Source organism: Natrix helvetica, assembly GCF_964273705.1.
Source record: "Natrix helvetica genome assembly, chromosome: 14".
In the NCBI taxonomy this organism is placed as follows: Eukaryota; Metazoa; Chordata; class Lepidosauria; order Squamata; family Natricidae; genus Natrix; species Natrix helvetica.
Window position 1 is genome coordinate 11,612,271 of NC_138564.1, and position 12,681 is coordinate 11,624,951.

The window sequence follows — 12,681 nt, forward strand, 5'->3', positions numbered from 1 at the left end:
GGTGCGGCATTGAAAAGGAGAAGTCCTCTCCAGCTTTGGAGATGCCAAAGAAACGTTGAGGTTCTTAGCGAGTCCCAGGGGGCCAAACTGTCCACCGGAGTGGCTCAGCCTTTACACACACACACACACACACACACACGCCCTTGTGTGGTGCAAGGCAGAAAGCTGGTGTAGTATTAGCAATCTCGTCACAGGCAAAGCCATGCAGACGTTAGTAAGGGAGACACCCATCCCGACACCCAACATAAAGTACCTTGGAACAAGCTACTGGGGAAGTCTCAAATGCAGATCGGTCGTTTGCCTTGGGCTTGAGGCTAAAATCGGCAACAATAAGAAACAGAAAAGTCCTCTGTGAATTCAAGGCAGCATCCATGGCTCAAAAACTATGGTTTTGGGCATTAACTAATGCTGAGCGATGCTGGGGGGGGGGGGGTGACTTTCGATTCAGGTTGGGGGCCATAACATTTTATACCGGAATAATAAAAATGAACACCCTGAAGAAAAGATACCGCAACCATAACAACAGGAAGAAGGAAAAGAAGAAGTTAGGAGAAAGGGGGGAGAAGGGTAAAAAATGATTAAAAGTGGAATTTGCGAGAGTGGTTTTTTTTTCTAAATAGCCCTTAGATTTATCTACCGCTTTCTCAGTGCTTTTACAGCCCTCTCTTTACAGAATCAGTCTATTTGCCCCCAACAATCTGGGTCCTCATTTGACCCACCTCGGAAGGAAGGGAAGGCTGAGTCAACCTGGAGCCCGGTGAGACTCGAACTGCCAAATTGTGGGCAGCCGGCAGTCAGCAGAAAAATAGCCTGCAGTACTGCACTCTGACCACTGCGCCACCGAGGCTCTTAGGTGGGTGAGAAATAAAAAAATAAAATAAAATCTAGCCAACCACGGGGGGGAGGGGGGGGGAGCCAGGCCCGAAATCCCCAAGACTTCTCACAAACTGCCCGTCAGAAGTGAGTTTCCTTGGGAAATATGGCGTCTGTGTGGTTTTTAGGAGTCAAATAAGTGCCTCGAGATCAGAACTCTTCTTTTAAGTCCCCCTTGTCATCAATGGGGCTTTTTGAGGGGGGGGGGGGTAGGGAATCCATCTTTGATAAAGTTGGGCATTATTTGTATTGTTTTAAGCCTTCCGTCTTCTCTCTTCCTTTCGTTCCTTTCGCCCAAGGGCATGAGGTCCGTAAGCCTGAAGAGCCGGGGAAGTCTCGGTGCTAATATGCTTTCTGAGCTCTTCGGCAGTTTAAAAATACTTTTAAATCCAATAAAGAAATTAACTTCACTCCTCTGTCTTCAACGGGGGACCTTGCCCCAACTGAGGTGGCGGCGGGGTGATCTCTGCCTTGGTAACATTATTTTCTTAAAAGAAGAGAAAATCAATATTCTCTGTCTCTCTCTCTCTCTCTTACCTCTCTCTCTTTCCCTCTTTCTATCTCATCTCTCTGTCTTTCTCTTCTGTCTATCACTTCTTCCTCTCCTATCTCTGTCTGTATTTCTCTCTCTTTCTTCTGCCTCATCTCTCTCTCTCTCTCTCTCTGTGTCTTTCTCTTCTATCTCTTCTATCTTTCTATCTCTTCTGTCTGTCTCATCTCTTTCTCTCTCTGTTTTTCTCTCCCATCTATCACTTCTTCCTCTCCTATCTCTGTATTTCTCTTTTTTCTGTCTCATCTCTTTTTCTCTGGCTTTCTCTCCTATCTATCTCTTGCCCCTTTCTCTCCCTCTCTTTGTCTTTATCTCTCTTCTGTTTCATTTATATATACATACATATATACATAAACACACACACACATGTCTTTATCTATTTCTTCTATCTCTCTCATCTCTTTTTCTCTGTTTATCTTTTATCTCTGTTGCATCTCTCTTTCTCTCTGTCTTTCTCTCCTATCTATCTTCTATCTCTCTTATCTCTGTCTTTTTCTGTCTCTCTCTCCTCTCTGTCTCCTCTCTCTCTCCCTCTCTTTGTCTTTATCTATCTCTTCTGTTTCATCTCTCTCCCTTTCTCTCCTATATTTCTTCTATCTCTCTCAACTCTCTTTATCTCTTCTATCTCTGTCTCATCTCTCTCTCTCTCTCTTTCTGTCTTTCTCTATCTCTTTTGTTTCCCCCCTCTCCCCCCCTCTTTCTCCCTCTCTCTCACACACAAACACACAAAGCACTTACCAAAGCATGCTTATATACATATACATGCAAATGAAAAGGCAGCCGGAAAAATTGGCATATCTATCTTCCTTCATATCTGCATGACAATACAACCGCCCTGAGTCCCTACGGGGAGAGGGGGCGGTCTATAAATTAAATAAACTATAAACTATAACTATAACCTGTTAATATCCCCCACTCTGGCAAATAAACCATCCAGGGTCCTCTCCTTTGCAGGGGTCATCCAGCCATAATTGCAATAAAAACCAGACGAAAATCCTCTGGTTCCTGATTATGAAAAGACTGAAATGGTGGGCCTGACCTACATCCCCGGCCTCTGGGGATAATACATGAAATATCAATAAGCTACATCACGAGCCCCAAGCTCTTTAGAGAGGAAAGTGGTTTTTCTTTTAAAAAGAAAAGAAAAGAAATAAAATGAAATTCTTCTCCTTCTTCATAGATAACCATTTTCCACAGGATTCGTTTCACGGAAGGCATAGCTATCTGCTAAAAGTGACCAAATCCCTGGGAGATTTTTGAGATCCTGAAAGCCAGCCCTGAATTTCTCTATTCCAGCATATTTTTATATATATATATATATATATTTGCAAACATCATTTCATCTTGTTGGGAAGGGAGCTCCTAACGGAATGATGATTCTAGACAGGCAAGTTAAGAGGCAAAAGGATATGGAGCCTCATTACGCTTCTGGCACCAGGGTTTTAAAATACATCGGAATATTTAAAACTGGTGTTGTTGTTGTTTTTAAAAAACTGAAATATGCTAATCGTGATAATGGTATGTAGCTAAGTAAGAGGTGATTGAACTATACCAATGTTATGGACTGTGCAAATTGTTAAGTAAAATGTTGATTATGTGCAATACTGAATTTGAAGATATATGTTACTTATAGAAAGGAAATGACCTGATAAATGTGGTTTATTTCTAAAGGGATGAAAATGAAAGGCTTTATGTACGTTGATGGTTTTTTAAAAAAAATTTGGGAAAACATGGGAGGAAAACAACACGGCTAAAATGGGAAATGGAAACATAACGTAAAATAAATTATATGTATATGTGAAAATGTTACAAAGTGAGGAAACCGGACAGCATTCTGTTTACAAAAGAATTTTAAATATGCAACAAAAAAGAAAAAGCCAGAAAGTCCAGTGGCGTCTTGAAAAAAAGCACCTTTGGGGACAACCTTGACCTGGATGACGGAGAAGCTCCGTAGACATAAGGCTAGTCAGAACTACCAAGGGGGGATCGCGGAATGCCCTCCTTCTCGTGCGCAATTCTCAGAATTCCCAGCTAGCGTGAAGGGGTTTTATCCAGCTTGGGGACCCCACGTCAGAAAAGGCTACGGTTAGTTGGGCATTTCAAAAGAGCCAGGAGAGCCATTACCTTCTTAATGGTGTTGTGCTTGCCATTCCCCCTTTCGTGGTTCTCGTTGTGCAGGATGTCCATGGTGGTCTCTCTCTCCTTCAGCTTCAGAGCTTCGATCTCGGTCTTCAGCTCATTCAGCTGCTCCTGGAGATGTTTGCTCTTCTCCATATATTCCACCCTGGGCAGAGGCAAAGAAACCGCCGTCAGCTGCCGCAGAAGTGAGCTTTTGCAGGCTTGGATAAACTAGGCGGCAAGAGGTAGAATCCAAGGGCTGGAAGGGGACCCTGGGAGGTCTCCTAGTCCAACCCCCTGCTCATGGCAACCGCCTTCTACCATCCCCGTCCAATGGCTGTCCAGGTTTATTTTTCATATTTATTTTGTAAGTCTATTTTGGGCAATGGTCTTAAAAGCAACGCCAGGTGGGTAAGACTGGAGGACGTCAGCCATGTTCAGCCACAGGGTGTTTTGTGTGTGTGTGTGTCTCTTTGCAGGGTTAGTGAAGGTCGGGAGCGGTTCACTCATGTCTCTCACCTGCTGAGAATGAGAGTATTCGAACCAATGATGTGATGGGAGGGAAACCATGATTGGCCCTGCAAGCTGACATAGTTGGAATATCTTCAGCTCTACCACATAACTGAATGCCAAATTCTAGGATGTGAAATATCAGAACTCACCCCTCTATCCATGCATCATCTACAAATATCTATCATCTTCCTATCATCTGTCTCTCTCTCTCTCTCTCTCCATCCATCCATCCATCCTTCCATCATCTATCAGTATCTATCTTCCTATCATCTCTCTCTCTCTCCATCCATCCATCCATCTAATCTATCCATCCATCTTTATATCTAATCCATCTATCCGTCCATCCATCCATCCACCTAGCTATCTAATCCATCCATCCATCAATACCTATCATCCACCTATCATCTCTCTCTCTCCAACCAGCCTTCCATCCATCCATTTATCTATCTAATCCATCCCTCTATCTTTATATCTAATCCATCTATCCATCCATATCTATCTAATCTATCTATTTATCTATCATCTATCTATCTATCATCTATCTATCTATCTATCTATCTATCTATCTATCTATCTAATCCATCTATCCATCTTTATATCTAATCCATATATCCATCTATCTTTATATCTTATTCATCCATCCATCCATCCATCTAATCCATCCATCTTTATATCTAACCCATCTATCCGTCCATCCACCTAGCTATCTAATCCATCCATCCATCAATACCTATCATCTCTCTCTCTCTCCAAACAGCCTTCCATCCATCCATTTATCTATCTAATCCATCCCTCTATCTTTATATCTAATCCATCTATCCATCCATATCTCTATCTATCTATCTATCTATCTATCTATCTATCTATCTATCATCTCTCTCTCTCTCTCTCTCTCTCTCTCTCTCTATCTATCTATCTAATCCATTTATCTACCTTTATATCTAATCCATCTATCCATCTCTATATCTAATCCATCCATCCATCCATCCATCTAATCCATCCATCCATCCATCCATCATCTATGTGTCATTTATTATCTCTCTCTCTCTGCCTCATGGTAGCCCCATGTAGAGCGCATTGCAGTAGTCCAAGCACCAGATGACCAGGGCGTGAGTGACTGAGCAGAGGGACAAATGATCCGAGAAAGCCAATAACTTGAAGCTAACATCCAAATCAAGAGGCAGGATACGCCACGCAGCTGCTCTGCAAATCTTTGGCTTTTCAACTTCCTGCATCCCCTCTCAACATGGGTGGAAACCTTCCCGCATCCTTCCCACAAGAGGCGGAGTTCCTGGGACGAAGTAATAAGAGGACTCACTTCTCCTTCTCGATCTCCATGGACAACCTCTTCATGTCGTTATCCTTGAAGTCGAAGGAGAGGCTTTCGCTAATGAGGCCAAACGTTGACATGTCAGCCGGTAAGGCGCTTGTACTGGCGTTCATGGGCTGCTGAGGACAAAATAAGAGATTAATCATCGTAGGGGAAAATATCTGCAGCTCGGGTGTAGGAGGCAGAGGCCAAAGGGTTGGGGCCGGTGGGTGGGTCTACATTCAGTGTATAAGACGCACCCAAATTTTCACCCTCTTTTAGCGGGGGGAAAAGGTGCGTCTTATAAGCCGAAAAATACGGTAGTTTCCATCAGGAAGACAAGTTTATTTTAAAAAAAGCAACATGGAAGCATTTCCAACTGGCAAAGGAGAAGGACAGGTGTGCTGTCAAGCAGATGTTGCCCCCCCACCCCGTACTTAGAACCAAGGCCAACATTTCCCTGACAGCTTGGAGAAAGGAGAACTTGTTAGGGCAGACAAAGCTGCTTCGGAAGCCAAGGGAAGGCGCCCGGCCGATTTGTCGCACAAGGGGAAGATCACACGACAACTGCTGGCTCACACCCTGTTTGGAGAAAGTGGCTGGCTCACCTAGAGGGGAAGAGCAATTTGCTCGCCGCGGCTGGCCCAATGAACGGCACATCCTGGCTTGCTAAGAAGCTACGACTCAGAGCAGGGGTGTCAAACTCGGTTTCATTGAGGGCCACATCAGGGTTGTGTTTGACCTGGTTGGGCGTGGCCAGCTTGACTTGTGTTGGGGGCACATGTGGGGGCCAAGTGCTAAGCCAGGACGTCTCTTACACCCTCCCTCACATTATAATCTTCCTTCCTTCTCTATTTTCCTTCCTTCTCTTCTTTTCCCTTCTCCTTTCTTCTTCCTTCCCCTCTTTCCTTCTTTTTCCTTCCTTCTCTTCTTTTCCCTTCTCCTTTCTCCTTTCTTCTTCCTTCCCCTCTTTCCTTCTTTTTCCTTCCTTCTCTTCTTTTCCCTTCTCCTTTCTTCTTCCTTCTCCTCTGTCCTTCCTTCTCTTCTTTTCCCTTCTCCTTTCTTCTTCCTTCCCCTCTTTCCTTCTCTTCTTTTCCCTTCTCCTTTCTTCTTCCTTCCCCTCTTTCCTTTTTTCCTTCCTTCTCTTTTTTCCTTCCTTCTCCTTTCTTCTTCCTTCCCCTCTTTCCTTTTTTCCTTCCTTCTCTTCTTTTCCCTTCCTCCTCCTTTCTTCTTCCTTCCCCTCTTTCCTCCCTTGCCCTCTTTCCCTCTTTTTCTTTTTGATTTCATCTTTCTTTTTCTCCTTTCCTGTCCCTTCTTGTGTGCTCAAATGCAGAAGGGAAAACGCTTCTCCTTTTGTTTTTAGTTTCTTTTGCTAGCCCTCTGACAGCTAAAACGGAGCTGTGGGGGGAGGAATCTGGAAGGGGGGAAAAAAACCCATTAAATTCCAGCCACTTTGGGCCTGGCTTGTTTAAACTTTTGCTCAGGGTGATGCAGCACGGAAGACAAATGGTGAGAGCAGGAGGGGCTGGGAAACAGCCGTAAAAGCGCTTACAGATCCTATTTAACCAAAAGAGATCTGCCCCCCCTCCCCATAACAGGAGTTGATAAATGGCTCCTCAAAATCTTGATTAAATGGAGGGCAAGCGTGGGGCAAAGGGCGTGTAGCATTTGATGGCTCCTGATTGAAGTGGGCTTGATCCCCCATTTGAAAAACTCTTCCGCCTTTCGATCAGGAAGACTTAGCTGGGGTTTTGGGTTGTTGTTGTTTTTTGTCACTGTCGGACACATTTTCGCATTGGCAACACCCATCGTGGGAAACCAGCCTTCAGGATGAACGTGTCCACCCAGAGGAGAAGATGAAACAGGGAAATGGAGGACAATCTTAAGGGGGTCACCAAAGAAGGGATTCACAATTGACAACTCCCAAGACAGACAGGATTAACAGATGGATAGATGGATGAATAGATGGACATAGAGATGATCAACAGATGGACGGGAGGATGGATAGACAGACAGATATAGATGATAGACGGATGGATGGATGATGGATGGATAGACAGAGGGATACATAGATGGATGATGTAGATGATAGAGAGAAATAGATAGATGTATGATATAGATGGTAGGTAGGTAGGTAGGTAGGTAGGTAGGTAGGTAGGTAGGTAGGTAGGTAGGTAGGTAGAGAGATAGATAGACAGAAAGATAAATAGATGGATGATATAGATTAGATAGATAGAAAGACAGAGATAAATATAGATGGATAATATAGATGATAGATAGATAGATAGATAGATAGATAGATAGATAGATAGATAGATAGATAGATAGATAGATAGATAGATAGATAGATATGGATGGAGATAGATACATAGATAGATAGATAGACAGACAGAGATAAATATAGATGGATAATATAGATATAAATAGATAGATAGATAGATAGATAGATAGATAGATAGATAGATAGATATGGATGGAGATAGATACATAGATAGATAGACAGACAGAGATAAATATAGATGGATAATATAGATGACAGATGATAGATAGATAGATAGATAGATAGATAGATAGATAGATAGATAGATAGATAGATAGATAGATAGATAGATGATATAGATGGTAGATAAATGATATGACAGATGGAGATAGAGAGATAGAGAGGGAAGGGTTAGAGTTTAGAGTTTGGGAAGGACTTGACAGGTAGACAAAAATGCCAAATCCAGTCTAAACATCTGGCGGACAGTGCAAAGAACCACAATAATAAGAAAGCAAAGGAAGCGCCAATAGGAATAGGCACCTGGGGTGCAATCCCCAAACATCTGGAGCCCCCCTTGAACACCATCGGCACTGACAAAATCCCCATCGGTCAATTGCGAAAGGCAATTTCTCTCGGCACAGCTTACATTCTGTCAAAATACCCACAACCCCCATCAAACATCCCCACCTGCCTCTCCCAGGTTGGCGGGGAGGACTCGACAGGTGGATAAAAATGGCCAAATCCAACCTAAACCTCTGGAGACAGAGCAACCAACGCCAACAAATTATAGACTTTTATGCGGTCCGAGTCTCAGCGATTCTGAATGAATCAATGAATAAATAAATACCTTTCTTTAACAAGCTTTTCCAGATTTTTTAAAAACTTTGCTTACATGTCCTCGGCCCAGCTATCCCGCACTGGGAAGCTCCCCTTCCCTGCCAGCAGTTACCAAAGAGCATTAATTTTATGGCACTCTTATTGCTTTTCATTTTTTATTTTACCCTCCTTCCTTTTTGCACTTGTCTTTCCTTTCCTACTCAGATGTCTTTTATGAGAGAAGCAGTCCCTAGGCGATTGCACTCTGGCTGTTTAAAGCGAGACCCGGAATGATTCATGCGCCAGCCAAAGAGAACAAAACGGAGAGTGAGAATTGCAAAAGGCAGCATGAGACTGTTCCACAAGAAGGGACTCTCCGAGCTAATAAATACAATACTTTTCAAGATGGAAAACTGGGGTGTTTTGGTTTTTTTTTGCTCCTCTTTAAAATCCGTTGCTGTTCTGAGCTAGGCTTCCTGAGACAGTAAAAAGAACACGCTTAGTCAGATTGTTGGAGTTTGCAAGATGCTGACTCTCTAAACCGCTTAGAGAGAGCTGTGAAGCCCTGTGAAGCGGTATATAAGTCTACAGTAAGTGCTATTGTTATTTAAGATGGGTGGACTTTTAACTCCCAGGATTTCCTAGCCAACATGGTCACTGCTAAGAATTCTGGGAAACTAAAAGTCCACTCATCTCAAACAGTGTTTCTCACGCTCGGTAACTTTAAGGTAGCTGGCTGGGGAATTCTGGGAATTGAAGTCCACCCATCTTAAAGTAGCAGAGGTTGGGAAACACTGATCCGGAGGCTTATCCATAAGACTGCAAAGTCTGAAGTCCTCAAGAGGAAAATAAAACGCAGTAATTCAGAATTTTCTTACGGTGTAGGATGACTTGCTGGTAATTTCCAGAAGTTTCTGCTTGGCTCGCCGTTCAGAGTCACGGGATTCTTGGAGGTCGTTCTTCAGCTGATCGGCCTCCTTTGCCCTGCAGGCCGTCAAGAAGAGAAGAATCCACAATCAGACCCAAACCAGGGTTTATCCTCCCCAAAAAGACAAAAGGGAGCAAGGCGTCAACCCTCCGAAGGCTAAATGATGTCACGTCCTATCAATATCATAAAGAAAGCCAGTGAAAGGGAGTATTGTTTTCTCTGGTAGCTGATTTTGAAAAGTAGCATATTTTTCGGAGTACAAGACGCTCCAAAGTATAAGGCACACCTTGCTTTTGGGGAGGAAAACAACAAGAAAAAAAATCTGCCTCTGCCTCCCAGCAATTTGCCTCCTGGCAGCAAACAGCCAGTTTCAGTTTCAGCACAGCCTGATTAGCACAAGGAAAAAAAATCTGCCTCCCAGCAATTTGCCTCCTTGCAGCAAACAGAAAACAGCCAGTTTCAGTTTCAGCACAGCCTAATTAGCACAAGCAGCTGATTGTCGTTTGGATCAGCTGTTTCAGGCTGCAAGGATTGCCATAGCCTATTGCCGCCTCGCTGCACCCGATTTTTGGCCTCCGCATGCCCTGTTTTCGGCCTCCGCACGCCCCATTTTCCGCCTGTTCTGGGAGGCGGGGATCAGAATGGGTGGAAAATGGGGGAGGCAGGAAACAGGCCGCGCAGAGGTCAAAAACAAGATGCGGAGGCCAGAAATGGGGGGCGCGGAGGCAGCAATAGGCAATGGCAATCCCTGCAGCCTGAAACATTACAAACAACACTTTGTGACAGACATGGATACTAACTTAAGCCATACTATATAAATGCTACATGCTGGCTGGGGAATTCTGGGAGTTGAAAGTCCACGCGTTTTCAAGCTGCCAAGACTGAGAAACGCTGCTCTAAGGAAACGGGGTAGATTGTGCCATCCCTGAAGTTAAAGAGACCAGTAAGTATCCCCTACATAAGAAGCCCAAGGGGGCATATCAGAGAGGTTAAACTAAGGGTCAGCAACCTTAAACACTCAAAGAGCCACAAAAGTCCTAACCGGAAGTTCCCCCATTCAATTTTGGAGCCGACCGGAAGTCTGGTTCTCCCACCATAGAGTCTCCTCCTAGCGCGGCATCTTTTTTCCTCTACCTGTCCTAACCGAAAGCCCTATCCATTGTGGTGGCGACAAGGAGCCGCAGCAGAGGGATGAAAGAGCCACATGCGGCTCAAGAGCTGCAGGTTGCTGACCCCTGGGTTAAACCGAGCAGATCCAAGCTCCTCCTAGGGTATCACCTTCGTTCAGACTCCTCCGCCATTTTCAGCGCCAGCATCTCAGCCTCCACCACCTTTTGTTCCATCAACCGCTTCTCTTCCTCCGTCCGTATCGCCGTGGCTTTGATCCGTTGCATTTCCTGCTCCGCCTCGGCGGCCTTTTGCGCCAGGAGCTTGGCTTCCTCTTCGGTGATCTGAGCTTTTTCAGCCAGCAAGTCGGCCGTTTCCTCCGATCTCATCTGGGCGAGAAGGGCAGAGAATTAAGACACAGGAAGTCTGACGCGCTAAATGGACGTTTGGATGAATCCCAAAGCTGGGGAACAGGGAACGGATTCCAAAGGTTTAGCAGAGAGATAACCTGTTTTCCCTCAAAATAAGACTCAACTGGAAAAATAAGCCCTAGCATGATTTTTTCAGGATGCTCGTAATAAGAGCCCCACCCAAAAATAAGACCCAGTCAACCAGATGGATGCATTCAGTACCGTATTTCCCCCAAAATAAGACCTAAATCAGTGATGGCCAACATTTTGGCACTGAGTGCCCAAATTGGAATGCATGCCCATATGCACTGGAGTGCCAGAAACCCGAAAACCAGCTGGCCGGCGTGCGCATGCCTGTTTTTTGGCCTGAAAACGGCCCCCCAAAACAGCCTGTTTTTTGGGGTGTTTTCAGGTCGTTTCCCGGCACTCCAGGACCCACGAAGACCAGCCGGTGACGGCATGCGTGCCCATAGAGAGGGTTCTATGTGCTACCTCTGGCACACATGCCATAGGTTCGCTATCGCTGACCTAAATGGAAAATAAGCCTTAATGCATCTTTTGGAGCAAAAATTAAGACCCGGTCTTATTTTTGGAGAAACACGGTAGTTCTGGACTTACAACAGTTCATTTAGAGCCCGTTCGATGTTACAACAGTGACGGGGCCTCAGATGAGCAATGCACCTCCTCCTCCACCAACTATCCTGGATGAAACATCCCTTCCACCGAGAGGCACTCGTGTTCTTTCTACCTGTAGAAGCATTTGAAGGACCTACCAGAGCTTCATTCGCCATAGTGGCCTCCTCTTTCAACTGCAGGAGTCTCCTCTCCAACTCATCCCTTGTGCGCTCGGCCTCCTCTCTCATCTGTTTCTCTCGGGCTAAACGCTGGCGCTCCATCTAGGAAGAAGCAAGCAATGGGGTGGGAAAAGAAGAATTTGTAAAAAACAGCTACCTTTTTTGGTTCCATAGTGGAAGCATTTCTCCGTAATAGCAGCAACATTTCTGGTTACCGTACTTTTTCAGAGAATAAGACGCTCCGAAGTATAAGACGCCCCTAGATTTTGGGGAGGAAAACAAGGGGAAAATATCTGCCTCTGCCTCCCAGCAATTTGCCTCCTTGCAGCAAACAGTACAGACGATATACACCGTTTGTAGTGTTATATTTCAGGCTACACTTGTACAGATGCTGTTAAAATTGATGTGCTTTCTGGAAGTATAGTTATTCTCTGCTATTTAAAAGAACAGCACTTTTTAAAACAATAGCACTGGGCCTCTTCAGATCAAGCATTTATTTGAAAAAGCTTCTTCCTTTTGTTAAGTTGTCTAGAACAATAATAAAGCAGTCTTTCAAAAATAAGTCTAATAATTTGAACATTCTATAGGCATTTATAGTTGTTGACTTACCTCCTTGTAGCAAACAGCCTGATTAGCACAAGGGAAAAAAATCTGCCTCCCAGCAATTTGCCAAGTGGAGCAAAGAGCAAGTTTCACTTTCAATTTCTCTGATCATCAGTTGTTTCAGGCTGCAGGGATTGCTATAGTTTATTGCAGCCTCCGCAAGCCCCCGTTTGCTGCAAAGAGATAAATTGCTGGGAGGCAGAGGCCAAAGGGTTGGGGCCGGTGGGTGGGTGGGTCTACATTCAGTGTATAAGTCGTATAAAATTTTTCACCCTCTTTTAGGGGGGAAAAAGGTGCGTCTTATACTCCGAAAAATATGGTATTTTTGTTTTAAAAAGTTAAAATTGCAGGGCGTCCAATGCTGAAGTTGCAAGACGTCCAATGTTTCCAAGAAATGACA

The 12,681-nt window shown here is 44.4% G+C and overlaps 1 protein-coding gene across 5 annotated transcripts in view; it reads right to left on the reverse strand.

Annotated features, from left to right (window-relative positions):
* NF2 (NF2, moesin-ezrin-radixin like (MERLIN) tumor suppressor) overlaps nt 1-12,681 on the reverse strand; it is a 52,900-nt gene that overhangs the window by 7,936 nt on the left and 32,283 nt on the right. For 2 of the 5 annotated variants that reach the window (XM_081966465.1, XM_081966464.1), the window contains exons 12-16: nt 11,658-11,780; nt 10,646-10,863; nt 9,318-9,423; nt 5,373-5,503; nt 3,548-3,707 (exon numbers count right to left, since the gene is read on the reverse strand). In XM_081966465.1, the coding sequence (XP_081822591.1) occupies nt 3,548-3,707; nt 5,373-5,503; nt 9,318-9,423; nt 10,646-10,863; nt 11,658-11,780 (738 nt within the window). Of the gene's footprint in view, nt 1-253; nt 315-3,547; nt 3,708-5,372; nt 5,504-9,317; nt 9,424-10,645; nt 10,864-11,657; nt 11,781-12,681 lie in introns of all 5 variants that reach the window. The other 3 variants (XM_081966468.1, XM_081966467.1, XM_081966466.1) reach the window with 3 other exon arrangements.